This window comes from Capsaspora owczarzaki, assembly GCF_000151315.2.
Source record: "Capsaspora owczarzaki ATCC 30864 unplaced genomic scaffold supercont2.4, whole genome shotgun sequence".
Classification (NCBI taxonomy): domain Eukaryota; class Filasterea; order Ministeriida; family Capsasporidae; genus Capsaspora; species Capsaspora owczarzaki.
In genome coordinates, this window is record NW_011887295.1 from 1,141,685 (window position 1) to 1,167,287 (window position 25,603).

A 25,603-nucleotide genomic window follows, 5' to 3' on the forward strand; every position below is an offset into this window, starting at 1 on the left:
TGTGTGTGCGTGGTGGTGAATGCAACACCTGAAAATGCAATAATTCGTCTATTTGACACATGGACACAACACAACAAAAAACAGCTTTCCTAGCGCCATCAAACTTTTGCTGGCTTGGCGGCGGGCTTCTTGTCTAGCAATGTAAAGTGTAGTGACCAGCGAGCGAGCATCAAACCCAGCAAGCAGCCAAATGCAATACCAACAATGACACCAGCCCACTCGGGGTGGCTGGTTCGGTAGTTGCCTATGAAAGAGAAAGAGAAGAGACAAAGGGGCGGGGAGGAAACGAGAAGAAACAAACGAGTTGAGTGTCAAAAAAGGGAATCAACCATTTTCGGCCAGACAATCAAAGCCCACGTACTGCTGCAGCCCTCGAGAACAAAGTCCAGGTCTTGAGCGTAACTACTGAACTGGATAAAGTCTTGCTCAAAGGAGAAGGACGAGTTGACGCCGTTCACCACTTCCCAGCCATCCTTCTGGAAGCGAATGAGCACGGGGTTTGCCTGGCTGGCATATGCCCACGTATCAGTCGTGAAGAAGACATTGTATACGACCGACGTCAAGTTGGTCGAGTGCCAGGTCGTCCATTGATCGGCGGGGATGTTGCGGACCCAGCTTTGACCTGAAAAAAAAAAACGTTTGAGTTTCACAAAGTGTCAGTTCGTGCTCAAGCATCTTTGGGTTGGCCTCCTTGCGAATGGCGAGTAACCAACACACGAGCTCATGGGCAAGTTAGAGACTCACCAGTGTAGGTGGTGTTGTACTGCGGTCCGAATCGGAGCATGGTGGACAAAAGCGGCAGTACGACCGTGTTGTTTGAGCTAAAGTAGGTGAAACCGAACGGGTTTCCAGCAGGACTTGCGTTACCAGAGATGGTGTTCTTGAGGCAGGTTGACCCCGCGATCAGCGTGGATGCTTCGTTCTGCACGGATGAGATGAGACAGTATCAAAAAAGCGGTGAGTGGGAAGGCAACACTGGCGTCAAAGACGCTCCCAAACGCCTCAGGGCGGGTTTGAAATCAGTATTCAAGGGTGTATTTGCTTTTGCCAAATGCGCCGAAATGAAGGCAGCCTCTCTTGTGGGTCTGGATGACAATCCATACCATGCAGAACAAGAGCCGAACCTTGCTTTTTTTTCTTTCTTTCTTTCTTTCTTTTTTTTTGAATGGATGGACGTAGAAAACCAGTTCCAGTTCGGCGATTTTTTTTTCTTGTCCGCCAACGCTGGTTGGTCTCGCTGTCTCCGCTTCAATATGCAATCAGATGTATCTACAGGCTTGCTTCACGGAGAACCGGCCGCTGCCCCCTCTCTGTGCCGTGGATGAGAAAAACCAAAAACCGCCACTGATTTTTTTTTTTTTTTTTTTTTTTTTTGTTGGCTGGAACTGACATTGCCATAGATGAAGACGGTTGCCATTGGGAAGCGGTCGCCGTTGTAGCTGTCGATGCGGGCGAGCTGTGCGACGTGGTCGTATTGCTCCCGGTAGGTGATTGTCATATTGAGATGGCGGGTGCTGGTCTCGACCACGGCGCGGTAGCGGAGGGGCAGCGTGGGCATCGCTGGGTCGGCCTGGGCAATGCCAGAGCAGCAAAGAACCAGCAGCGCCAGCACTGCACTGAATGCGAGCTTCATGCAAACAAAAATAATAATAACAACAACAAAAAAAAAAAAAGAATGAAATAGCAACGAGGACCATCTAGGTGTAGCATGTTTTGGAAAGGGGCATTATGGCATTGGATTCAAATTGTACAGAAGAATTGAGCTCTGATACTTTGCTGGAGCTCGACAAGTCAATCAACCGCAAAGACCAGCTCAGTAAGACAGTAAGGAGGTATTGACATTTCGTGAATTGGATGGAAACAAGAGACACTCAAAGAGACAGCACTGGAAAATCTGAGCAAATTGCAGCTGCTCGTCTTCAAAAAAATTACGGCTGGGTTGCCTTCACTGCCGCAAGAATCTGATCATTGTCGACAAGCGTGCCGACGGGATGATCGTACTCGTTGAAGGCAAAGTGGATGGCGGAATCGGCGCCGGGACCGACGAGGTAGATGCCGCCGGTTTGGAGGCCGTCGCCTTGCAGATCGGCGTTGGGGTGATTCTTGTTTGCCTTGCGCCATTCGGAGATGGCAGTCCAGCTCAGAAAGTGGAGCAGGCCGACGCGTTGCAAGCCGCGCGCCTTGTACGCCGTCTGCTCGGGGTCAATGTAGACCTCCGCCGGGAACCGTTGCCCGTTGCCGGGTACGTTCTCGATGAACTTTTCGGCAAAGTAGCGGTTGCCCGTGCCGACGAGGACAATCTTGACGCCTGCAGCATCGAGCTGTGGCTTGATTTCCAGAACGTGGCTGGCCTGCTCGTGGCAGAGACTGCAGCCAAAGCGGCGCAACAGAATGAGCAGGACGCGCTGGTCCTTCCACATATCGGCGAGGACGAGCTCCTTCTTGTCGGCGAGCTCGAGCACCTTGATGTTGTTGGAGGCCCATGGGTTGGGTGGAGCAGGCGCCGTCATTCTTGGATGGGTGGTTGACGCAGAGTTTGACTTGGAGGTGGATGAAGTGGACTGAGCCGACGACGAGTGGAAATTGGACCCTGTTGTCGTTGGAGGAGTTGAAGTGGGACGACCACCTGGGGATGGGTGATGAAGCGAGTGCTGAGACTGAGGCTGGTGGTGGTGGTGGTGGTACGAACGCTTGGTTGCTGCTGCTGCTGCTGGATGGGAAATCGGAGTGAATTGGCGGAAATCGGCAGCCGATTTGACAACGTGAGCGCCACGCCATAGCGATGGCGTCATCGCAGATGATGGGCCCATGAGCATCATCATCGTTGTGGTGATGGTAGTGGTGATGGGTGGCGACGATGATGGTGAGGAAGCGAGAGCACTCACTCGTCGTGTCGCTGCCATTGTTGCTGTTGCGATCGTCTCGCTCAAGCGGACCACCGTTGTCGATGATGCGAATCGCAATCGTGTTGTTGTTGTCAGCATTTGTCTCAGATTTCGAAACAAAAAATCTGGCGTCAAAATTCAGAAATCAAAAATCCAGCCAAACAGAATGGAAGAGTGGGCAAACTTCTCATTGAAAGTACTGTGTTGGATCAACCAAACAGCAAAGAGTTTATTCTAGTTCAAGTACACTCCACAAAACGAACCAAGCTGCTGCGCATCTCACAAAATGTGGGAGGACGGTCAGTGAATGAAAAATCAATGGAAAATCAATGGAAAATCAATACAATTTTGTGGTTCCGCTTTTGACTCTGCCGACGCTCTGCGTTGTGGGGGGCCCGATGTAGCACAAGCACAGTGTCAATGCTTCATTGTTAAAGTCGCTGGGTGCTTGAGGACCTCGCTTCGAGACGACAATGGAGGGGGCTGGGGTGTTCGCTAAACTCAATAACTCACTCACTCACTCACTCAATCTCTGTTGCAATTGCAGAGGGAGACTACTTTGACACGCCGGCATTCCCAGACTACCCCATGGTCTCTGAGGAGATTGTCTTTCACATATTCGTCCAGCTCGAGCCGCGCGACCTCTGCACACTCTGCCGCGTCAAGTAAAGTGGATGATTGCATTTTTCGAAATCCACTCTTCGTATGATCTGTTTGCTTTTGCTTGGAGTTGGCTCACCGACGTGCTTGCGATATCACTTGTGGCTTTGGATGTGCCAATCGTCGTAGTTACGTGTGGAAGCGGCTAATGCTCGATCCGCGGCTGTGGAACAGACTCGGCCAGCGATACATTGCCGAAACCGCAGGTAACACGACCCCCGACGACTTCCTCCTGTCACTCGGAATAAGAGACGTGAAGGGGGAGAGGTGGAGTTTGGCTCTTGCAGTCCACCAATGCGAGAGGGGAAGTGGGTGGATGATTCACGGGGCGGTTTGTACGAAGCACTCAGCGCTTTCGATTTGTGACTAATTTGTGATTTCATGCCCAATTCCCCTTTGCTTGACAGCCATGATGCAGGAATACGACACAATGTACTCGCCGACAGATGCGCTTGAACGAGTACGCTCCATTTGCCGTTGCTCCCGACCAAAGTCGAGTTGGAACACTAATTGCGAGGGATTTGTTCTTGTTCTTGCTTGTTTCCGTGCCCAGGACATCACGCGTGGCCAGAAAATGATCAAAAGCATCAAGGCCTACGAACAAAAGCTGCGCGCAAGGCAACGGCTCACGATCATTGTGCCAACGAGCGTCCGCCAGCGTTTCTTCTTTCCGGACTTTCCGGACATTCGCACGTCGCTCGTGCTCAAGATTCTCTCCTACCTACCCCCAGACCAACTTAGCAAATGTCAACTCGTCTGTCGAACATGGCGAAAGTAGGAGGCTTGCTGTGCTGCTGGTCGTTCGCTTTTTGCTTTCGAATGTTGTATTTAATTTTTTTTGTCTGTTTGTTCTCGCAGATTTGCTCGCGATCAATCATTATGGCGAGCATTCCATGAGCGCGAGACTTGTCACTTGAATGCACTCAAATCGCAGTATGACCAGCTCTTTTCCCCGCCAGAGGAGCTAGAACGGGTGAGCTCTCCACTCTCGTCGCTGGCCGTGCTCTGTTCTCTGGCCTCACCTTGGTTATTGCTGGTGGATTCTTTTTGTGTGTATTCGTCGGAAACAGGCCATCAACGCGTCCAATCAAAAACTTCGCAGCTTCTCCAAGCGAATGAACATTGGACTTCGCGAGCAAATTGCCAAGGCTGAGAGTCAGCCGAGTGCTCGGCGTCTCGCGATCGCTTCGGGGGCGATTTTCCCGCGCTGTCCGCGGTTTTCCTCTAATCTTTTCTTGTATATACTATCATTCCTGTCGGCCGGGGACGTGGCGCGGTGCATGCGGGTCTGCTCGACATGGCGCGCCCTGGCCGAATCCAACTCGGAGCTCTGGGCCAGCGTCGCCCTGAACGAGACCGAGCTCCTGCGTCGACTCACTATTACCTACGAAAGCATGTACTCGCCACCGGAGAGCCTTGAGATTGCCATTCGCAGCAAGCAGAAACTGGTCGATTCCATTCGCAAGCTCAAGCGGCTGTTGGTATTGCGAAATAATGGTGAGTCTGCGAGAGGAGGCGAAGCGTGTTCTTGTCACTTGCTCGCTCTAACTCCATACGCACCGTTGTGGACCTTTGTAGCCCTCAATAAGCATTCGGCGTTTGTCCAACGCGAAGGAATAGCCATTTTACCGCGAGCGGGCGCCGCAGCTTTGCCATTGAGTCTTGGTGCGATTTCCGCACAGCCACGGAGTCGCGTTCGCACTCGAGCAGACTCGAGTCCTAGCGGGTACAACAGCTCTCAGCCGCTCTCTTCAAGCAGCACTGATGTTTCAGTCTCAGGTTTCTTTTCGCTGCTAAGTTCATCCAGCGAAGGGATTGCGCCCCCACCCTCTCTCAGTCGAACGGATGGCTCTCGGAAGCCTTCCGCCCCGATATCAGAATAATCCAAATTTCAGCGAATGATCTTTGTTTATTTCGAAAGTGGTGTGCGTTGGTTGCCCGCACCGGCTCATTCGATGAATTGAAGGTCTCTTTTTCAATTGAATTTTATGTTTGAAACCTAGTTGACCATATTGTAACGCTAGGTAGCGTCAAACGCTGAGCGTGTCCAGATTGGTTTCTACGCTTTCAGAAACTCATGACAAAAAGAAAATGTTGACAAGACAGTACATCAATCGTGCTATGTACAACTGCAAAAGATCCAACAAACGCTTGTCTCTCTCTCAAACCTGCATACAACGCCAACCGTTACCAATTCATCACCACAGACATCTTGGCAATGGCAACCAGAGCCATCTTTCCATGACCACTGATGTTGGGGTGGCCGTTGCAGCCGTAGTCGGCCGGGCTCATGATGTTCTCCATGTCAATGTAGTACAGGTTGTCTCCAGTCTCGACGAGAGTGAGAACGTCGATGCAGATGGTGCCCGAAGCCATGGGTCCGCACACAAGGAACACGGGAAGTTTCGGCGCGTTGAAGACGTCGCGAATCTTGGCAATGTAATTCGTGTACGCTGCCGAACACGATGACAAGAAAACCAAGGGACAACAAGTGAGGTGTACGGCACTCCCTTCTGCCAAACGAGCTCGCTCCCCACGCGCTACTTGAGCGTACCTGCAAGGAATGAGCCATCCGGGGGCCGGTAAACTGGATCGCTGACGTCGTTCGTGCCAAGGTTGATCACCACGGCGTCCGGAGTGAAGCGAGTAAAGTTCCAAGTCGACGTCGGGTCGTTGGCCACCGACTGCAACAAGTAGGACGGCACCGTGCCGTTAGCAGAGTAGAAACCTTCCTCGCCATAGTTACTTTCAAAGGAAGACGGAGGAGCGGAAGGGGAGGGGGGAAATCGCAAATGTGAGGTTGAGCTCCGAATCTCAAAAACAAAGCCAGACAAAACAAACACTCCTTGACACCTACCGAATGACGCCTCGGCCACTCCATGCTTGAATGTACACATCGGCATTGAATTCTCGCGAGATGACTCCCTCATACGTCCTGTGTCGAGGATACGATTTGGGTTACGATCGTTGCAAACGCAAAATCCTCAAACGAGAGTCCACCAACAGCGCCCATCAAAACAATAATCCAACTCCAAAACGTAAAATCGAGATGCACGCACGCGTAAACGTCCTGGGTGTCGTACGACCACGGGCAAGGCGTGTTCCCGTCAATGCCGTATCCGCACGTAATGGAATCGCCATAGAAGACCAATTTGCGGGTGTTGACGGCCTTGTAGGGAAGCAGCTGGGGCTCGGAGTCGTCGAGGTCGTTCTGCAGCACAAAGCCAGTGAACGTGGCAATGCCGTCGGACGCCTCGGTGCGCTTCTGGATGCGGATGGCGTACGTCTGGGCGGGATTGAGCTGGTTGACGGCGAGGTACGCGACAGGGGAGGCGGTCGCCTGGGTGTTGATGCGCGACACGTTGAGGTTGTTGACAAGCACATTGTACTGGTTGCCAGAGTCTGCGAGGAGCACGCTGAGCGACGTGACGCCGGTGACCTGGGTGCGGATCTCAATGCCGCTCCAGTCAAAGCGAACCGCGAGCGGGTTGCTGTCGTCCACAAAGCCCGAGAACGAGACCGGCTGCGCAGCCACGCGCGTTGTCACGGATGAGCCAGCAGGAGTCGAGCGACGTCCATCGGCGGCATGGGTGAGGCGGGCGTCGTCGAATGCGGGAAGGGCGCTCACGGTCATAGCGCCAATTGCTGCGATGAGCGCAACGAGCGCAAGTCGCGACGCGATCTGACGCAGCATGGATCAGCAGGAAGTAATCAGGATGAAAGTGGAAGGAAGAGTGACGACAACGATCAAGAATGAGCGAAGGATGGGGTTGGTGGTTGGGTGGGGGGGGGGGAAGGGACAGATCAAGACGAGATTTCTGAGATTTGAAACCAAGAAATTCGTTCAAAATCCACAATAAAGCAGAGACTCTTTTCTGAAATTTGATCAAGCTCAACAGCATTCGAAATTGTCATCCGTTCAGGGATTAAGTAGTAGATCTAGCTCAGAAACCGAAGAGAAGGGCAGTCCCGTTTTGCTCTTGAGCGCTCAGAACAGATTTCGGATTTGGATTTGTGCTGTAAAAAAGTTGCTCAGAATGTCACACGAATTCAACAACGACGACGACGATGATGACGACGACGACCTGCCGACCTTCGAACATGCAATCCAGCAGCGACCGGTTGACAAAGGCGACGACGAAGACGAAGACGAAGACGATGAGGTCGACGAGGATGGAGAAGCGCAGATGGAGCAAGACGATGCTTCGTCCCATGGTGGCGACAATGACGATGACGACGACGACAATCAAATGGACTGGCATCATCCCGCGGACGCGGAACAGGATGCTGCTGCGGCGGCAGAGAGCGAGGCGCCCGAGAAGAGTTGGCGGGAAACGGATGGATTTGGCGCCAATTCGAGTACCACAACTGCTGCTGGTGCTGATCCAGCGACGACGACGACGACAACGACGACGACGACCGCAGCTGATGCTGATGCTGATGACTCAACAACTATCGCGAGCCATGCGGCGCCGATGGACGTTTCGGCAGATCACGACACAAGCACGACGCTCGTCCCAGCAATACCATCTGCTTCCTCAACCGGCGGCGATCAAGCAAGCCAACCGCTTCAAAACAGAAGACCTATCCGCGCTGCTACCACAAGAACGTCGAGCTCGATCGCAAGGGCCTCGTCCGGGTTGACCTCGGCCAGCAAAAGCCGAACACTGAGCCACTTGGACGAGTTGATCCGAGCCCGGCGCAAGAAGGAAGCTCAAGACAACATCCATGCAAGCATCGTCAAAGTTGAGCAAAGGATTGCTGCTCACAAGCAAGAGTCTCAGAAGGAGCTGGAACGGGCGAGCACCAAGCAAGAGGCGCCTCCGGCCATGCTTGGAGACCCGCTCGAGTTTGACGTCCTGCAAGACCCGAACAGCTCGATTGAGGGATCAAGCCAACCCCACACAGATTGCACCGGACAGAACAGTGCAGAGTCCATGTCCGTGGACAGCACCGCGCGGGCACTCGAAACCGTCCGATCGTTAAACCCAAGCATGTTTATGCAGGCTGGCGCTTCCTCTGCGACGCAGGACCAGCAAGACAGCGACATCGCTGAAACAGCCAAGAGCAACTTGGCTCAGCATATCGAGATGAACGCGCAAACCACTTCTGGCCGAAACTCCACAAAGTACATGATTGAGAACATCTTCCACCCAGTCTACTTGGACGCGTTGATTCCGTTCACAGGCAAGAGCGACGGCGGTGCGCTCGATCAGCTCATCGTGGAAGCTATCCAGCTCGACGATTCCTCCTTGCTCATTGAAACCATCCGTAGCGGATGGGTTCAATCCCATCTCTTGACGCGCGAGCCGTCACCGGGTCTGCTCTGCTGGTTGTTTGTAACGGGTAAGTTTGTCATTTTAGCGTCCGAGTATTTTTTTTTTTTGGGGGGGGGGCAGCGTTGTGCTAGTGGTGGCTCTCTCCGTTGGTTTTGTGTTGCTGTTCTTGTTGTTTTGTTTTTTGATTGTTTTGGGGTTTTTTGCTCACGCTGAAAATCGGCACCAGTCCTGCAGGATCCCACTGGCTGCCTTTCGACCCCGTGCTTTCAAATTCTTCATGATCTGTTCAAACGGCCTCGAGTGGTAAGAACAAGAGACATTTTGAACTGTTGGTTTTGTTTGGTCTTTTGGTCTCGTTCCTCAATGCCCTTTCCACTCGCTTTGATTGGCGTAGAACTGGGTCCCAGATCGGCTATTTGTGTTGACGGCGTTGGCCAGCCTTGGTATCGACCGACATTCTCTATTTGAGCCAGCACAAACGAACGCACGCCTGTATCAATTCGTGGTCCCCGAGTTCGATTGGGAGAGCCGACCAGGCAAGCACCCAGCGTGTTCGCAGCAAAGCTTTAGCCAACAGAGTGCATCAGTGAGCGCCTTGCCCGTCGCACTATCTCGCTTCTTTCAACTGATGACTGCTGTCGTGCGGATGAACCGGTACGGTCATTCTCCGAGCGAAGGTTGGCAAGCGCGTCTGGTGAAAGTGACTTGTTTCTCATTCGTGGCTGGTTTGCACCTATTGCCTGGTTTGTTTGGGTTTTGATTGCAGTTCGCCACAACCGTTTGACTATTTGGCGTTCATCCCCATCGCCATTAAATGCTCGCTTGATCCACGGTGCCATCAAGCCGTGCTCGATTGCTCTGAGCTCGTCGGCTCGATGCTTGCTCGCATTCCAAGTGAGGATTGGGAGCAGGCAACACCACAGCAAACGATTGTGCAGGGGCTGGAGGCGCTCCTTCCACATTCGTTCAGCCAAGTTCGCGCAGTCCGCGCCTTCCCGCTCACGCCTCGAGGCCTACAACTTCGTCGGATGGTTGCGACGCGCTTTTGTCACTCCATTTATCTAGACTTGCAGGCTGTCACGCTTGTGCGCGATGCCTCGCAAGATGTGCCGCCAACCCACCACCCAATCGTAAGCGCGCCAAAAACCTTTTGCGTTCTGTTTCATGCTCGGTGCAAGTTTGGCACTCATTTCCTTGCTGTGCTTTGCGTCTGCTTTATCATCATTCTGGCGGCTAGTTTGACGAATGTGGCGTTCAACGTCGCAACGTCTATGTGGCTTCACTCTTGGATAGTATTCAGCTTTCGCAGCACACCGACTTTCTACGGCTCAATTGCATGGTTTTGATGGTCACCTTTTGTGCTGGAGGCCCAGTTGTTAATCCCTTCGATGTGGTATGTCGCAATTTCGCAATGCTAACTGGTTTCTGCTGAAACTCACGCGTACAAAAACATCATTCGTGTGTGTGCTTCATCTCAGGAGGATGTTCGACTTGTTCAACGTAGTTTGGAGCAGCTCGGAACTCGCATTCGGGATGATCCGTTCAACTCATCCTGCACAACGGTGAGTGCACAAATGGTACCATGTCGATTCGGCGCTGCTCGAAGCTCACGTGTGTGATGACTTGCAGGTCCAAGAAGCGCTGGTTCGTGCGCAAACCATGCTTTATATGAGCCTTCCAGCCAAAGCGCGTGTGTCCGACCTTGACTATTTCCACCCCTCGAATAACTGAATGAGTTTCTAAAATGTTGAATTGATTGTATTTAAGGAGGGAAATGCTGAGAATACACAACCGTCCCACCAAAAAGTTTGAACCCGACTATTGTACATCCGAGAACACTCCAGCATGACTCGGAGTATTCTAAATCCAAGTGAAGTGCACAGTCGCCACCCACTTAAGACTTGTTGTAACGCTGTCAAACAGGAAAAGAGTTTGTCGTCGTAGTCAGTTGGCTTGTTGCAGCAGCGATCATGATCATGAAAGATTGTTGCAAGACGTGACACATACCGTCAGTAAACTCGTCCCAATCGCGAGCCTTGTATGTCGCCTTGTCGCTTTCTTCGTTGCTCTCCTCTTCGAGGATCTTTTGATCGATTTGGTTTTGCTTGGACTCCTCCTCATTGCTGGAGTTGGAAAAAGGCACACCAAAGACCAAAGCGCAATGTCAACTGATGCTCAAAACTGTGGGGGGACATTCAATGGTTCAACAGCTTACCCGCCACCTGTCAGGAAGTTGCCTCGCGCAATTTCAAGCTCCATAAACTGCTCCACGGACATTGTTGGTAGATTGGAGTAGCCATGCCCGAGAAGGTTTCTTCGGATCATTTCGCGCGTGATTGTGAACGGTTTGAGGGGTTTCTGAAGAAACGAAAATGATGATGAACAAGGGTGCCAAACCAACGAAATAACCACCCAATCACAAACTCGCGCAAGCACCAACTTACTCTTACGGCCGCCGATGCAGATGCTGCTGCATCCGAAGAGGATCCTCCGGCGTTTTGCCTGACTCGCGAGTCTTGATCTCCGGCTTGTGCTTTCGAGTTGATTGCAAACTGGATCAGCTGAGTCTCCTGCCGTGCAAACGCGAGCTGCTCGCATGCCTTCAAAATCCACAGCTCGACCAGCCCCAGCGTCATGTCGCGCTCTGTGTCTTCGTCCAGCCCCGATGCGCCAGGAGCAGCGGCAGCAGCATCAGCGTCGGCGTCGGTCGTGTCGGGCAACTTGCCGGCGGCTGCCTTGGAGAGCGACGACGTTCCTGCCGTCCTCAGCAACAGCTCTGCAAACTTTGTCTTGGCTTCCTTCTCACGCTTGTACGTTGCAATCTTGGCGGCACGCTTGGCTTGAGCGTCTCCAGGGACGTCTGCGCCGCGCGACGCAAGCACTGCAATGTCCGAGTCCTTGAGCAGTCCCAGCAGCTCGCACGTCTCTAGGAATGTCACAAAGTGCTGTGACGCAGCGTCAATGATGCTCAGCCGTGCCTGCTGCGGCGACGAGCCCGAGCCAGCTGTCGCTGCAGGCACAGGCGCAGTAGTAGTGGCATTATTATTGGGGTTGGTTCGCAGGAGCGCGTCGGCCAGCATCGGCCGCACGACCAGCAGGCGCAAGTCGACCGTGTGGATGTCCTCGAGGTCCTCGTTGTCGCTGAAGAGTGCCATGCGGTCGAGCAGCGAGACGAGTCGCTTGAGCGTCGCAATGAGCTCGCTCAGCTTGCTCTGGTACCGCTCCGTGCGGCTCTCGTCCTCGAGCGACTCGAGAATCACATGCTGGGCATACGCGCTCAGAAACAGCCGCCCAGGCGTCTCGGTCGCCTGCACCTGAGCCGACGACGACATTTTGTTTGTTTGGAACGACTGGAAAACGAGCCAAAGTTCTCAGAAAGGAACGAGAATCTCAGAATTGCGAGTGATAAGAAGAGTGAGTTTGGCATTATTCATAGTATTCATACAAACGAAAGAAGAGTACCGATCTCGTCCACCTTGACACGCACTCAAGCTCCGATGCAATGCAATGGAAATCGAGACACAGTCAACCGAGCTGTTTCCCCCTTTTTGTTTCCCCCCCCCCCTTTACATTGAATTGCTACTATCTTCTATCTTTCCTATTCTTCTATCATAGTACAAGTAGTTCAGTTCTCATCTTCAGTTCGGTCTTTTGCTGCAATGCTGATCTACGTTTACACTGCATTGGCGATCGCAGTCGCAGTGCTGCTCTACATTGTCAAGCAGCGCCAACAGGCAGCGAAGCAAGACGCACCACAGCAACAGCAACAACAACAACAGCCGGAAGCTCAGCAAGCTCAGCAGGCTCAGCCAGGCCAAGCGCAAGGTCCGAGGACGAGCGAAGGAGACCAAAAGCGAGACTGACTGACTTACCGACTGACTGACTGTCTGTCTGCCTGTCTGGATTGGATTCTTGGCACAGGACCAGGAGTCGTCGTTGGCGGCCGACGGGCTCAGCGCGATGGCGGCGACGTGCGCGGTCGCATTCGTGCAGCGCAGCAAGCCAACCAAGCCAACCAAGCCAACCAAGCTCAAGCACAGCCAGCTCAAGCAGCAGCGACGATGATGGCGATGACGCATCAGACAATGAAGATGCGGCTGGTCAAGGCAAGCACAAACGAACCAGGGGGGGGGGGAATATCGGTGAATTTGGCTGACTTTGCATTGGGAACGATCGTCTGGCCTGTTGTTGCGTTGTCCGGACGACAGCATTCCCATCGAACATTGGCAAGAAGAAGCTCGCAAAGTTGCAGGCCAAGGAGGAGCGACGACAGCAGAACGCTGTGAGTAACCTATCTAAACCCCTTTTTGAGCTTGAACGTTGTGCCTCGCGCTGACAATCCATGCCGTGTTTTGCAAATTCAGTTTATGGAGGCCCAGCGAGAAGACAAGAAGCGTCGTGATGCCGCTATTGCCGAGGACCAAAAGCGCTTGGATGAGGAGCAACGCATCAAGGATGAAGCTGAAGTACGAGGCTGTCTTTTGTTTTGTTTGGGCTCTGAAGATTGTTGGTTTTGCCTTGTGCCCAAACCAACGAGAACTCTCACCGATGAGCGCTGAAACTCTGTTTGCTGTGTGTTTTGCTCTGGTGATGCCTAGGCACAAATCGAACAAGCTCGCCTTGCCGAAATCGCTCGCAAGGAAGAGGAAGAATATCAACGCATGAAGGCCGAGTTCGCCGTCGAAGAAGAAGGCACAGATGCTGTTGAAAACGCTGGCAACGAGGAAAACCTGCTGGAAAAGTTTGTCGAGTATATCAAGGTGGGTTGATTGAGGGGGTTGGGTGGCATTCTACGGGTTGCATTTGCTCATAACTCGGTCACGTTTTTTTTGTGTTGTACTGTTGTAGAGCAAAAAGGTCGTGTATCTGGAAGATTTGGCTGCGCACTTCCAGCTCAAAACACCGGTAAGTGGTGCTGAAACCTGCTTCGTGCGTGTGTCGCGCCCCTCACTGTTAAATTTCCAAATTGGATCATTCTCAGGATGCCATCAATCGACTCAAGGCGGTTGAGCAAATGGGCGCTCTCACGGGCGTACTGGACGATCGTGGCAAGTACATTTACATTTCTCGCGACGAACTCGGCGCAGTGGCCAAGTTCATTCGTCAACACGGTCGGGTCTCTATCAGCGAGCTTGCTGCAGCAAGTAACTCGCTTATCAACCTGAGCGCATAGTTGCCAGCGCGTTTTTGGGTGCGATATTGATATTTGTAAATCAACAAAAAAAAAAGTCCAAGTGTATTTTTGCTACAAATCTCTTGGTTGACTTCAGTTTAGTTGCCTTGACTTGGTGGATACTGTTGCGACAAGCTCTGAATGAGAGATTTTGTTGAAAGGCGGGCAGCGCTCACTGCTTTGGGGCCGCACATCTCTGCGAGCGCAGTATTGAAAGTGGGACTGTCAAAAATGTCGCTCAGAGGTGTTCCTGCGTCGAGCAAACAGGCTTGTTGGCAGATACACTCGGCCGCACGTATTGTGTGCATGCCACAGTCGTAAGCTGAGTGTGCATAGCGGGAATCATCAGCAGAACGAGTCGGGTTAGCAAAACTTGGACGCAGCATTCAACAAGACAAAGACGCAGCGGTCGAAAGGCGTACAATTATGCTGCTGAGGACACGGCATTGCGCGAACAGGTACTTTCGCAGCTTTACCAACGGGGCAGGATGGGCGAGACGGTCAGCATTGAAGAGCAAAAGCACATAGCCAATACATGCAACATCTTGAAGCCTCTCAAACGACTTACAGATTCCAAGAACAGATCTCAGTATCCGCGCAAGTGATTTTGCCGATGACATGTTCGATCCTTCGGCAGAGTCGATGTGGAACAAGCGTTGGCTCGAGCAATCCACCACAAGCAAACTCCTGCAGTACAACAATTCATTGTGGTCAGCCGTTGGTTGGCAATCCAATTCAACAAGCACAAACGCATTCTCCTAGCGCTCCTTGGTGTTGTTGATCGTACCAATGTGATCCTCCGGCAGCTTCGACGTTGCGATTGTTATTCACTGGCAGCAGAACGAGCTCCCGCGATGGAGCGTCCAGCGACGCCAGTATTCCCGCCGCCTGGTCGGGATCCATGTTTGCCAACAAGAAGGCAACGTCTGGGCCAACAAGCAGAATTCTCGATGCGAGGTCCGGTGACGCTTGACCGCTGCAGGCTGAGCTTGCGCTTGGGAGGACTTGAAATTCGAGGTATCTGAGTTCCAGCCACACAAGAAACGCAAGGCCGGCAAGTCCAGCATGGATTGCATTAGAATATCATCCGCAACATACATGTATTTCGATGCTGATATGTTTTCGTTTGAGCATCGTATTCGCGTTGAAAAAAGCGAAACTACCGGTGCTCGAATTTCCGCAACCCTTTTGGCTTACTCGAATGCAAAGCCAATGAGACGGTCGTTGAGCCACTCTCCAGCGCTCAGCAGATCCAGGTCGCTCCTCAGCAGCAGCGTGTTGTGATAGGACAGGATTGCCGGACTGTCTGAATCAGACATCATGTTCACAAATAAAGAAAGAAAACAACAAAAAAAAAACAGACTGGCTACCAAATACAGTAAAAAAGAGCTGTTTTTCTCTCCAATTTTCTCAGATTCATCCACTTTCAATCATTCCTGTCATTTATTGTTTTGCACCACTCGTCATTCTATTACTCTTCCATTTTCCTCCCCTTTCTTTTGCTATTGGATGCCTGTTCATTGATCCAAGCTCTCAAAACTGTTTCAACCAATGTTTCGCCTCGCTGGACTCGCAACAAGCGTCAGCTGCAAACGCGGCCTGACCTTCACCACGATTGCTGCTGCTGCTCGATCTGACAAGAGCTCAATGCGCCTGTTTGCGCACAGTAGTACTGCGACCCAGACCCAAGCCCAGACCCATCCCCAAGCCCATCATACCCAGAATGATGACAACTTCCAGGACAAGAGCGCTCCACTGCGCGCAGACATCAAGCTGCTTGGCCGGGCGCTGGGCGACACCATCCGTGCGCGCGACGGACAGGCAACCCTCGACCGTGTGGAAGAGCTCCGCGCGCTGTCCAAGGCCTGGCGCCGCAACGGGACGGGCGAGTCGTTTGACGCGCTGGTTGCCGCGGTGCACCGGTTGGACGCGACTCAGATGCACAGCGTCGCGCGCGCGTTCTCGCACTTCCTGGCGCTTGCAAACACTGCAGAGCAGCACCATCGAGAGCGCAGGCGGCGATCAGCGCGCATCCAAGAGGCCGCCGCTCATGCACCGCCCCCCAATCCGCTCAGCACTCCGACGGGTTTCGGCGCATCTGCTCCGGCGAAAGCACTCGAGGGCGCACAACCGGGAATGCTGAACAGCACTACTGCTGCAGGTGTGCTGCGTGAGCTCACACAGGGGAGCGCACCCGGATTCGACCAGCCAGCACCAGTCGTCGTCGACGCTAACGCAGTTTTTGAGACCCTGTGCGACTCGACCGTGGAGCTCGTCTTCACTGCGCATCCAACGCAAGTCCATCGTCGAACAACGCAGCGCATTTTCGTGTCGGTTGCGGCGGCGTTGGCGCAGCGTGATCGCACAGAACTGCCCGAGGAAATCGCCGCTGCCGAGGACGATCTGCGCAGGCAAGTCGCACTCTTGTGGACGTCAGACGAAGTGCGACGCGAAAAGCCCACTCCCGTCGATGAAGCCATTGCTGGATTGCATGTGGCCGAGCAGGTCTTGTGGGAGGCAGTGCCACGCTACTTGCGCTCGCTTTCGCTGCGCATGGAACAACTCCTCGGGCGGCCGCTTCCTCATCACCTTTCGCTGTTCAAATTCGGCTCTTGGCTTGGCAGCGATCGCGATGGCAATGCGTTTGTCACGCCCGACGTGACACGAGATGTCATTCTCCGCGGCCGATGGATGGCTGCAGAGCTCTTCTACCACGATGTGGATGCCCTCTACTATGAGCTTTCCGTCACCTCATGCAACGAGGCGCTGCAGCGGCATATCGGCAAGCAGACTGTCGCCGAGCCGTATCGCGAGGTTTTGCGCGTTCTGCGCGAAAAGCTGCGTTTGACGCGTGATCTTGCTCGACAACAGCTGCAGAGCCTTGGACAATCGTCCATCCTCACCCACGGAGGCGCTTACAGCCCACACCCCGCTGAGACGGCGACGCAAGCAGGCTCTTTGCCGGCATCCAGCAGCAGTCGTTCCGATGCATCACCATCGCTCGTTACATGCTCGAATGATATTCTGGAGCCATTGGAATTGTGCTACTCATCGCTAGTGGACGTCGGACTGGCAAATGTAGCGCAGGGACGCCTGCTGGATACCCTGCGGCGTGTGCGAGTCTTTGGCTCGGCTTTGTTCCACTGGGACATTCGCCAAGAATCGACCCAGCATGCCAAGGCTCTCGATGCCATCACCAGGTACTTGCGGCTGCCCGTCTCGTACGGCAAAATGACGGAGGCAGAGCGCGTTGCATTCCTGACTGCTGAACTCGAGTCTTCCCGTCCCCTCATCCCGTTCGCCTTCACACGCGATCCAGCCATTCTTGCTTGGCTTCGTGAGCAGTTTCCGGAAGACGCCAACATGATTGTGGATGTCATTGATACCTTCCAGATGATTTCCGAGCAGCATCCAGAGGTCCTGAACGCCTATGTCATCTCGATGACCCGCGATCCCTCCGATGTGCTTGCCGTTTACCTGCTTCAAAAGGCCGCCAACGTTCGCGTGCCATGTCGCGTCGTTCCCTTGTTCGAAACCGTCAATGACCTTGACAACTGTGTCGGTGTCATGCGGCGTCTGTTGGACAATCGTGCGTATCGTCGCATTGTCAATGGGTTCCAGGAGATTATGATTGGCTACTCGGATTCTGCCAAGAGTGCAGGTCGTGTGGCTGCCAACTGGGCCATCTTCAAAGCCCAGCAAGGTTTGGTCACGCTGTTTGAAGATGCGAACGTCCGGCTCCGTCTCTTCCACGGCCGGTATGTTTCGATGGGTCTTGTTTGAGTTTGTAGAGGCTGTGGGCGTTGTTTGCTGGTGTTGGGAAGGCGGGAGGGGACGGGGGAAAGGGCGGATGTGGCTTTGAATCTTGTCGAGCTCACGTTGTTGTTTTTTGACTGTTTGGTTCTTTTTAGCGGTGGATCCGTCTCGCGCGGCGGGTCTGAGGGTCGCGCGGCATTTTATTCGATTTTGGCGCAACCTGCTGGTTCAGTCAACAAGTATATTCGTATTACTGAGCAAGGAGAGGTTGGTGCAACTTTTGGCCAAATGTTTGTTATTGTTGTTGTTGTTGTTGTTGTTGTTGTTGTTGTTGTTGTTTTTCGTGCTTGTTGAGCCCTACTCAAATTCTCGTCCCTTTTGTCTTTGTTGTACCCCGCTCGCTAGGTCATTCACAAGCGCTTTGCCGACCCTGCTGTCGCCAACACGACGTTCGACACTTATGCTGCTGCGGTTGTGGCTTCGGAATACCGCGCTGCTGCTCCGCCATCGGCCGAGTTTACAAAATTGATGGACAAGCTTGGAGCGTGGTCGGCAGCCGCGTACTTGCAAGTTGTAAACAACCCAGACTTTGTGGCATACTTTCGCGCTGCCACGCCCGAGCCCGAAATTGGCAGTCTGCTCAAGATTGGCAGCCGCCCCTCACGTCGCAAGCAGACCATTTCGAGCATTGACTCGTTGCGCGCCATTCCCTGGGTGTTTGCATGGACCCAGTCGCGCTTCCACTTGACTGTCTGGCTTGGCTTGCCCGAAGCGCTTGAACGAGCAATCAATGAGGGGCAGTTGCCCTTGCTGCAGCAAATGTATGCGCAGTGGCCGTTCTTCCAGAGCACCATGGATCTGATTGCGATGGTTTTGATCAAGACCGAGGTCCGCATTGCCTCCCGATACGAAGAACTACTCGTCCATGACCCCAAACTTTGCGCACTGGGTGCCCACCTCCGCGAGCGGCTGCAGACCACGAAAGCACTACTTGCAAGGGTGACGGGAGAGGGCGCGTTGCAGGAAAAGAACATTGTCTTGCAGACGGCGTTGTCCGTCCGCAACCCCTACGTCGATCCGCTCAACTTGTTGCAGGCAGAGCTGCTTCACCGGCTTCGCTCGAACGACGAGCCAAGTGCAGGAAGCTCCTCTGCTGATCAGCTGCGTGACACTCTCTCCATTACCATTCATGGCATTGCTGCAGGCATGCAAAACACTGGTTGATGGAAGCCAACAAATTGTGGCGCTGAGCTGTGTTTTTGTTTTGTTTTTTCAAACAATAGAATTTAAATCGCTTTTTGATGAAATATCAGTGAGAAATCAGTGGAGAGTTGTTTGAATTTTGGTGATTTTCGCGAGCACAGAACCCCGAAGGGGTGTTGTGCTTTAACATCAGTCGAACAGTGCATTGAGGGGGTAGAGAGCGGCGTCACAGATGCGTTTTCGGCTTCAGATTTACATGTTGTCAAATGCGGATTTGCAGTCGATCTCACCGCCCCCTTTGAACAAAGTCAAAACTCAGCACTGTCAGGAACTGGATCCGACTTGCTTTGCCTAAAAGGCCGGTAACGTCTTATAATAGACAGAATGAACACTGAGCATCAAAACCAAAAGCGCAGGACCACCAGGACGACAAGAAGCGCGTTGTGTAGAACCACCAAGCTACTAGGCTATTGCGGTTGGGGCGGAGCAGGAGATTCGACCGGGTCGTTGTTCTTCAAATGAAGACGCGCCAGCTGAGTGGCCATCTCGGAGACACCGTCTGTGGAATGACGCGTCAATCCTGTGACGGCAATGTGGTAGTTGTTCGCCTTCAACTGAGTCAGCAAGTCACGGGAGACTGCGGCGGCGGGGACGGACAGCATCCTGTTGACGGCAATGAGAATCGTGCGAACCAGGTTGGCGCTCGTGCACGAGAGCATGTCGCACAACGGCAAAAACACACCAGCTTCAATGAGCTGGTCAAGTTGCGTGGCGGAGCCGCCAGCGCATGCATTGGCTAGCGCCCATGCGGCTTCCTTGCGCGTGTTGGGGGCGCCATTGCGTAGAAGGTTGAGGATGAGCGGAACAAGATTGGCAGCGAAAACAGCCTCAATTTGCTCGGTAGTGCCGGCAGTAATGTTGGAGATGGCCAAGCACGCGTACGCCTGAATGTCTTCGTGATTGCCCTGCAGGAGAGCAGGGAGATGTACGAGGACGTTGGTGTCAAGGACAAGCTGCGTGACCTGGTTGTCACCCGCCAAAATCTGGCCAATGAGGCGCAGGGCAGGCAGAACAACGGCAGAGTTTTGAAAGAGAAGCAGCTGCACGACGCGTTCGACGAAGCCAGTGCGCAGGAACTGGTTGACAGAGTCGGCCAGGAAGAACAACGTGTAGCACGTGTCGGACAGAGTCTGCTCGTCCCGAACGTAGAGCAGGATCAGCAAGAGCTCGACTACGCCAGGAAGCAGCTCGAGGCGTGGCGGAGGCTTTTTGCGGCAGAGGTTGGACAGGGCCCAGACGGCGGTGCGCATCACCCCCATGTGGCAACTATGGCGAATGAGGGCGAAGAGGGGAGCCGCGACTCCGGCCTTGAGGACGAGGTCGCGCAGCTGTAGGGAAGCGGCAGCAATGTTGCCAAGCGCCCAGACAGCTTGCTCGGCGATATTCGCATCCCGGTTGCTGACCAGAGCCACGAGACGCGGAATGGCGCCATGCTGAACTATGCGGTCTACAAACTCGCTGGCACCAACTGCAATGTTAGTCAGAGCCCAGCAGGCCTCAAACTGCAAGATGGGGTTCTCGGCGCGGTCGAGGAACGCGACCAAAGTGGGAATCACGGCACCGTTTTCGATGGCGACGACCGCCTCGAGCGGTGGCTTCTTCTCCTTGGAAAGAATCTCGCGCACTTTGATCGTGCAGTCGAACTGCACGCTTGGATCGTCACTCAGCATGCCGCTCACAAGCTGAGGAAGCTGGTTCATATTCTCTGAGATCTCCTCCAAAGAATTCACGTCGGTCACCTTCTTGGCGTAGTAGGCCACTATGACGTTGTCAGATTGCTGGCGGTTTTCCGTCGGGTGAGAAGAGTTGGCCTGGCCCTGCGCCGGTGGTGAAGAAGCAGACATGATGAATTGTTTCCTGTTTGACGAGCAAATGTCCATACAACAAGACAAGCAGCAGATCGCAAGGCCAGACAAAGTCAACAGTGAGACAGTAAGATAGTGATATAGCAGGGCAAGGAGGAAGGGCTAGGGGATGAGGGAGATCACGGGGGAAGCGCGCTGCTCTCTCGCTCTCTGTCGCTCACTCGTGGTGTGTCGTTCAACCCGCTTCACAACCCGACACTTGCAAGCGTCATGTGCAACATGGCTTCACTTGTGATGTGTGTATGTGGGCCCGGCGTCGAAGAACTCTGTGAGGCTCCGACTTTACATGACAAAAAAACCAAGAAACAAACCCACTCAGCTCACAACACAACAGCTCGAATGCACTGAGCGTGTGAGCGCGAGTTCACTGCAGCAAGTCAAGGAAGAGGCAGAGAGAGAGAGATAGAGAGAGAGAGAGAGAGAGAGAGAGAGAGAGAGAGAGAGAGAGAGAGAGAGAGAGAGACACAAACACAGAGTGACTGAGAATCAGAGAACGAGGTCGACGGACGTACAAGAAAAACAAAAACAACAAGACTGATCGAGATGAGCTGTTTATGTTACAAGAAGCGAGAGTGGTTTGTTGGAGCGATGGTTTCCCTCAACAACAATCAATCATGAAGAGAGCGCTGCAAATAAAAATAAATAAGGGGCCGTTTTTTTAAAAAGGTAGAGTGAACCCCCCAAAATATGTCGTTCATATCCACCACCGTGTCCTACGTCGCTTTCCGCCGCTGGTGCTCTGATTGTGTGGTTTACACCATGCCATCAGTGTGCTCGAGGGTCGGGGGCGCAGCGGAAGTGCGTTGGGCGGCGGGGCGGAGCGAGAAAAGGAGCGGTTTGTGTCGCGGTGTGATTTCTCAGCCAAGCTTTTCCCAGCCCTCAATCTGTGCCACTGCTACATTCTGTTGCGGGTTCATCTTGTCAAACAATAATCGGGCCGCAGTAGAGGGCGATTAGCCCCAGCACACTTGGTTACAAAAAAAAAAAAAAAAAAAAAAAAAAACAACTCTTGCATGTCCAAACCGAGTGCTGAACTGTTTTATGCACTCTCTCAGCTTCCGGCTCCTCCTGCCCCTACCAGCCATTGTCCCGATCTCCGATCTAAAGAATTATTTGATGTGGTGTGGCAGCCCGCTGACACTGATTTGCTGCGACGAGGTTGCGTTGACCGTCACACCTTCTCGCGGCCGTACAGTCGCCGGCGGGACAGCGGCGTGTGGTCTGATGCACCGAGTGGCATAGACACATGGTCTACTCTCTCGGGCGGGGGTTGCAGGGCAGGGGAAAACAATTGCAGAGCTCAGCGACGCGATGGGAGTGAAAGACATGGCGATTCTACCTTTTTAAAAAAACAGCCCCATAAATAAAAAAGTGGCTGAAAGAGCAAAATCGGTTCCTGCTTTCAGTCAGCAATTGTCAAGTCAAAGTACCAACTTTGCTCGCGCGCTCAAGAAAACAGGTGAACGCGCTGCCCACTCCTCCTGCTCAAAGTTGTGTAATAATTCGTATATTCCACGATTGCATTAGATCTGAGTGTTGCACTGCGATTGTCAAGCCAAAGATGCAGAGTGTTTGGCGAACACAAGTTTGGTCCGCTTGATTCCGAGCGTCGCGGCGCGCACAACTCCGGTTTTTGGTGTAGTGTGTTGTCTAATCATATGTTGTATTGGTTTGTTGTTGGATAGAGCGTTTGTGGTGTGTGTGTGTCGTATCACACGATGAAGAGCAGAAAATAGAAAACCAGCAACTAAAAAAACGCAGACAGAAAAAAAAAATCAAGACGAACATTCACAGTGGAAAATTTTTTCCGAATTTCGGAACGACCGAATTTTTTCAAAAATTCGGTGTTTTTCAACTTGCGAATGCTTGGGTTTGGCTTGTTTCTTTCAATCGGAGTATGCAATATATGTTGTTTGCAGTGCATATTTGTGGAAAATGGACGGCGGGGACTGTCCTGGAACGCGAAACGATGAGGAGGGGAATTGGCTGGCGGTCCATTGCGATTGGCACTCCTCCTTGCTACTGCTCCCCAGGCCATGTCAACGCGCGCCTTTGCATGTCCAGTGACGTGATACAGTTGTCACGCGTTGTTTCTGATGCGGGGGCGGTCGGGGACGGTCGCACAGACGCAGGAAAGCGCTGTTGACACAACTTCGCAGCCACCACTCAATGACAGCACCAGTGCACCAATTCTTCACTCAGGATATCTCTCATTCTAGCTACAAATACAATTAACACAAATCACGCATATTCAAATGCCACAGAATCATGATGAATTGCGGTTTAGTTGGAGGGTTTGGGTCGTTTTGCGGACAAGATCGAGCACGCTCGTCGACCTGGTCCGCTTCGTTCACGCGCTGCAAACTCTGCTGTTGGATCACCTTCTTTAGCCGTCGATTGGCATTGTACTGCTCGTTCACTTGCTTGAACTGGCTGTTGGTCAATTCGTGACAGTACCCGCTGCATGTAAAGCTGTCGAGAGCTACGATCTCGTGTCCGAAGCGAGGGCGGAGTGGCTGGTACAGTGGGTTCTTGCCGTACACATGTTCGGATGGACGGTAGTAACTTGCAACCTCAACCCAGATTGATTGGTCGATACGCCAAAACCTGGCTGGCTTGACAACCACGTCCCCAAACTGAAGAACTGTTGCTTCGGATACCTTGGCGAGCGAAACGGGTCGCGATCCCCACACAGACATGGTCAGTGTCTGGAACGCTTGAGCCTTCTCCTTGAATTCCGCCATCCGCTTGGAGACCGAGGCTTCCGTGTAGACCGAGCCAGAAGGAGCGTCGTGCTCGTGATTGGCCAGCTTCGCCACGACGGCTTCCATCGTTTCTTCAGGGACACGCAAGCGCGTCAGCACCCCAAACTTGCGACCTGGAGCGTAGGAAACCACAGGGTTGACCTGCAGTGCGATTCTGGCCACCAGTCTGGGAACAATTTCGTCGTGAGTACCGGGGCGGATAAGGCGGCCGTATTGGTTGATCGCGCGCTCGAACGGAAATGTCGAGACATGTGCAGGCGGGCCATGTTGCTGGCAAGCCCGGGCAAGATGAGACAGATGGTGGGTAGTGATGGGCACGTTGCAGTTCCCAAACGTCTCACTGATGATTCCGATGGTATTGGAAGTCAGTTTGTTGAGCGAGTCAAGCGTCGTGGGGTCGACCTTAACCACCTTGGACATGGCGATCCGCGTCATTTCTGAAAAGTTCCACCAGATAGCTTGCTTTCTCTCATCCACCAAACCCAGGAAGATGTGCTTGCCGCAGACCAGGACAAAATTGAGCATCTCCTCGGCAGTGTACGACTTGTGGTGTGCAGAGCAAAGTCGAGGCTTTCGCATGACAAAGGCAGGCCATACAGTGATGGCCAAGCGCAGGTCTACTTCAAGAATCTTGACCGTGTCGTTGCCAAGCAGCGCAGCCCTCTTGTTCCTAAGCACGGATCCTTTGCCCGTGTGAACGAAGGGTTTCATCGATTCTAGAGTCAGGCTGAGTAAACGCTTGCCACTGCAGAGCATAAAGCTGTGCAATGTGTCAAGCGAGCAAAAGCTGGTCTCGATGGAGCATGTGTTGGGAGGCGTAATGTAGGGCAGCTTTCCCACGAAAGAATAGTTGAAATTGGTGAACTGGTTTGCTGACAAGTGGGTGCGGTCGGAAGCTGCAGCTTTTGACCAGTCGCGGTGCTTCCGGCAGTTGCAGGCAAGGGCCGACATTGGGCAATAGCAGCAACCGTTGTAGGCAGTGGGAGCCACGAGTGACAGCACTTTGGCTCGCGCTGGACTGTCAGCCGTGAGTAGGTGCAGCTCAGCCTTCACAATCACGTCCCTTTGGAGCAATGCGTTGTAAACAACCACCCCATCCTTAGAGAGCGTCTTGAGCTCTTGCAGCATGGGCCTTGAATATGGCATTAGACTTTTCGGCTCCTTCCCCTACGCCACCACCAAGAAGACCATCTTAGTAACATCCACCTCCAGCATGAGCATAACGTTGCTTGCCAGCAGCGTACCTGCAGAAAAGAGACAGGCCAGATGAATCGATGTGCTATTGCTGTGTTCATGTTGAGGGGCCTGAAACACAAGACATGCATCTTGGCGGAAGAGGTGTAATATGGGTCAAATCTAAACCAGCAGAGTTGGTGAGTCTATAGTCCTTTCTCGGTCAATTCCCGCCATCATGGTCTTTCAAGCGCTTTACCCGTCATAGAAGAAAGCAAGGCTGATGTTCCAAGGAGACTCTGACAGGAACGTGCGACGACTTGGTGTACGGAAATGCAGCCCTTCCAGCGGGTGGCTGAAGCTGCGCAATGAGTCAAGCTTGTCGTTGTGCCTGGTGATGATTGACGGCCAATCGTCGGTCAAGGCTCTTTGAACTTGTTGCGGATCGCTGAAGTCGATGCCGAACCTGTCGACGAGGCCCTTGACTTGATTTTCATCCGCGAACATGTTTCTCAAACGCGGAATAAGCGGCATGTACGGGTAGATGGTCTCACGTGAGAAACGGGCAGGGCAATTGGTGTTGGTGCATCGATGCGCGAGAAGCTGGTTCACAGGACCACGAAAGCAACCGGAGTAGGTGCATTGTGAACACTTCGCTCCGAATGCACCACATTGGCTACACACGTTTTCGGATACCAGCACTTCCTTCAAACTGAGTGAGTGTGCACAGCCAACGCGGTACCACTTGATCTGGTCGCTATCAGTGTACAGGTTTTTCATGCGT

The 25,603-nt window shown here is 53.0% G+C and overlaps 10 protein-coding genes and 1 pseudogene across 11 annotated transcripts; 4 read left to right on the forward strand and 7 right to left on the reverse strand.

Moving 5' to 3' along the window:
* Window positions 1–35: 35 nt before the first annotated feature.
* CAOG_03148 (hypothetical protein) lies at window positions 36–1,651 on the reverse strand. Its single transcript, XM_004363930.2, has 4 exons — window positions 1,391–1,651; window positions 745–922; window positions 362–622; window positions 36–244 (listed from the first exon to the last, which is right to left on the reverse strand). The coding sequence occupies exons 1-4, from the start codon at window positions 1,631–1,633 to the stop codon at window positions 99–101; spliced, it is 828 nt and encodes a 275-aa protein (XP_004363987.1). The 5' UTR covers window positions 1,634–1,651; the 3' UTR covers window positions 36–98.
* A 69-nt stretch (window positions 1,652–1,720) lies between these two features.
* Window positions 1,721–3,048, reverse strand: CAOG_03149 (hypothetical protein). The gene has a single exon (XM_004363931.2). It carries the CDS (start codon window positions 2,982–2,984, stop codon window positions 1,929–1,931), a length of 1,056 nt encoding a protein of 351 aa, XP_004363988.2. The 5' UTR covers window positions 2,985–3,048; the 3' UTR covers window positions 1,721–1,928.
* A 123-nt stretch (window positions 3,049–3,171) lies between these two features.
* Window positions 3,172–5,428, forward strand: CAOG_03150 (hypothetical protein; the record flags this gene model as incomplete). The annotated part of the gene is made up of 9 exons (XM_004363932.1): window positions 3,172–3,184; window positions 3,433–3,550; window positions 3,675–3,751; window positions 3,953–4,005; window positions 4,099–4,319; window positions 4,404–4,518; window positions 4,616–5,042; window positions 5,124–5,271; window positions 5,383–5,428. The coding sequence occupies 9 exons, from the start codon at window positions 3,172–3,174 to the stop codon at window positions 5,426–5,428; spliced, it is 1,218 nt and encodes a 405-aa protein (XP_004363989.1).
* Window positions 5,429–5,460: 32 nt separating this feature from the next.
* CAOG_03151 (hypothetical protein) lies at window positions 5,461–7,278 on the reverse strand. Its single transcript, XM_004363933.2, has 4 exons — window positions 6,605–7,278; window positions 6,403–6,480; window positions 6,100–6,290; window positions 5,461–5,998 (listed from the first exon to the last, which is right to left on the reverse strand). The coding sequence occupies exons 1-4, from the start codon at window positions 7,237–7,239 to the stop codon at window positions 5,733–5,735; spliced, it is 1,170 nt and encodes a 389-aa protein (XP_004363990.1). The 5' UTR covers window positions 7,240–7,278; the 3' UTR covers window positions 5,461–5,732.
* Window positions 7,279–7,582: 304 nt separating this feature from the next.
* CAOG_03152 (hypothetical protein) lies at window positions 7,583–10,555 on the forward strand (the record flags this gene model as incomplete). The annotated part of the gene is made up of 7 exons (XM_004363934.2): window positions 7,583–8,891; window positions 9,051–9,127; window positions 9,219–9,478; window positions 9,591–9,954; window positions 10,062–10,217; window positions 10,303–10,386; window positions 10,454–10,555. The coding sequence occupies 7 exons, from the start codon at window positions 7,583–7,585 to the stop codon at window positions 10,553–10,555; spliced, it is 2,352 nt and encodes a 783-aa protein (XP_004363991.2).
* A 14-nt stretch (window positions 10,556–10,569) lies between these two features.
* On the reverse strand, window positions 10,570–12,309 carry CAOG_03153 (hypothetical protein; annotated as a pseudogene). The gene is made up of 4 exons: window positions 11,269–12,309; window positions 11,040–11,182; window positions 10,832–10,947; window positions 10,570–10,736 (listed from the first exon to the last, which is right to left on the reverse strand).
* Window positions 12,310–12,483: 174 nt separating this feature from the next.
* CAOG_03154 (hypothetical protein) lies at window positions 12,484–14,062 on the forward strand (the record flags this gene model as incomplete). Its single annotated transcript, XM_004363936.2, has 7 exons — window positions 12,484–12,649; window positions 12,746–12,811; window positions 13,033–13,106; window positions 13,189–13,290; window positions 13,423–13,584; window positions 13,673–13,729; window positions 13,806–14,062. The coding sequence occupies 7 exons, from the start codon at window positions 12,484–12,486 to the stop codon at window positions 13,995–13,997; spliced, it is 819 nt and encodes a 272-aa protein (XP_004363993.1). The 3' UTR covers window positions 13,998–14,062.
* Window positions 14,063–14,360: 298 nt separating this feature from the next.
* On the reverse strand, window positions 14,361–15,343 carry CAOG_03155 (hypothetical protein; the record flags this gene model as incomplete). The annotated part of the gene is made up of 4 exons (XM_004363937.2): window positions 15,195–15,343; window positions 14,785–15,018; window positions 14,566–14,684; window positions 14,361–14,467 (listed from the first exon to the last, which is right to left on the reverse strand). The coding sequence occupies exons 1-4, from the start codon at window positions 15,317–15,319 to the stop codon at window positions 14,361–14,363; spliced, it is 585 nt and encodes a 194-aa protein (XP_004363994.2). The 5' UTR covers window positions 15,320–15,343.
* A 123-nt stretch (window positions 15,344–15,466) lies between these two features.
* Window positions 15,467–19,050, forward strand: CAOG_03156 (phosphoenolpyruvate carboxylase 2). Its single transcript, XM_004363938.2, has 3 exons — window positions 15,467–17,755; window positions 17,909–18,020; window positions 18,159–19,050. The coding sequence occupies exons 1-3, from the start codon at window positions 15,549–15,551 to the stop codon at window positions 18,975–18,977; spliced, it is 3,138 nt and encodes a 1,045-aa protein (XP_004363995.1). The 5' UTR covers window positions 15,467–15,548; the 3' UTR covers window positions 18,978–19,050.
* A 263-nt stretch (window positions 19,051–19,313) lies between these two features.
* Window positions 19,314–20,873, reverse strand: CAOG_03157 (hypothetical protein). The gene has a single exon (XM_004363939.2). It carries the CDS (start codon window positions 20,858–20,860, stop codon window positions 19,424–19,426), a length of 1,437 nt encoding a protein of 478 aa, XP_004363996.1. The 5' UTR covers window positions 20,861–20,873; the 3' UTR covers window positions 19,314–19,423.
* Window positions 20,874–23,112: 2,239 nt separating this feature from the next.
* On the reverse strand, window positions 23,113–25,599 carry CAOG_03158 (hypothetical protein; the record flags this gene model as incomplete). Its single annotated transcript, XM_004363940.1, has 4 exons — window positions 23,113–24,813; window positions 24,891–25,002; window positions 25,079–25,422; window positions 25,516–25,599. The coding sequence occupies 4 exons, from the start codon at window positions 25,597–25,599 to the stop codon at window positions 23,113–23,115; spliced, it is 2,241 nt and encodes a 746-aa protein (XP_004363997.1).
* Window positions 25,600–25,603: the final 4 nt, after the last annotated feature.

Bases quoted from the DNA above. Each gene is read 5' to 3' on its own strand.
- CAOG_03156 (XM_004363938.2), top strand. From the start codon at position 15,549: ATGTTTCGCCTCGCTGGACTCGCAACAAGCGTCAGCTGCAAACGCGGC. The intron at 17,756-17,908 runs GTATGTTTCGAT...GGTTCTTTTTAG, and splicing joins CTCCGTCTCTTCCACGGCCG to CGGTGGATCCGTCTCGCGCG. The intron at 18,021-18,158 runs GTTGGTGCAACT...CCCGCTCGCTAG, and splicing joins GTATTACTGAGCAAGGAGAG to GTCATTCACAAGCGCTTTGC.
- CAOG_03151 (XM_004363933.2), bottom strand. From the start codon at position 7,239: ATGCTGCGTCAGATCGCGTCGCGACTTGCGCTCGTTGCGCTCATCGCA. The intron at 6,481-6,604 runs GTGCGTGCATCT...TCCTCGACACAG, and splicing joins GACACCCAGGACGTTTACGC to GACGTATGAGGGAGTCATCT. The intron at 5,999-6,099 runs GTACGCTCAAGT...CGTGTTCGGCAG, and splicing joins GGATGGCTCATTCCTTGCAG to CGTACACGAATTACATTGCC.
- CAOG_03157 (XM_004363939.2), bottom strand. From the start codon at position 20,860: ATGTCTGCTTCTTCACCACCGGCGCAGGGCCAGGCCAACTCTTCTCAC.
- CAOG_03148 (XM_004363930.2), bottom strand. From the start codon at position 1,633: ATGAAGCTCGCATTCAGTGCAGTGCTGGCGCTGCTGGTTCTTTGCTGC. The intron at 623-744 runs GTGAGTCTCTAA...TTTTTTTTTCAG, and splicing joins GTACAACACCACCTACACTG to GTCAAAGCTGGGTCCGCAAC. The intron at 245-361 runs GTACGTGGGCTT...TCTCTTTCATAG, and splicing joins TGTTCTCGAGGGCTGCAGCA to GCAACTACCGAACCAGCCAC.
- CAOG_03149 (XM_004363931.2), bottom strand. From the start codon at position 2,984: ATGCTGACAACAACAACACGATTGCGATTCGCATCATCGACAACGGTG.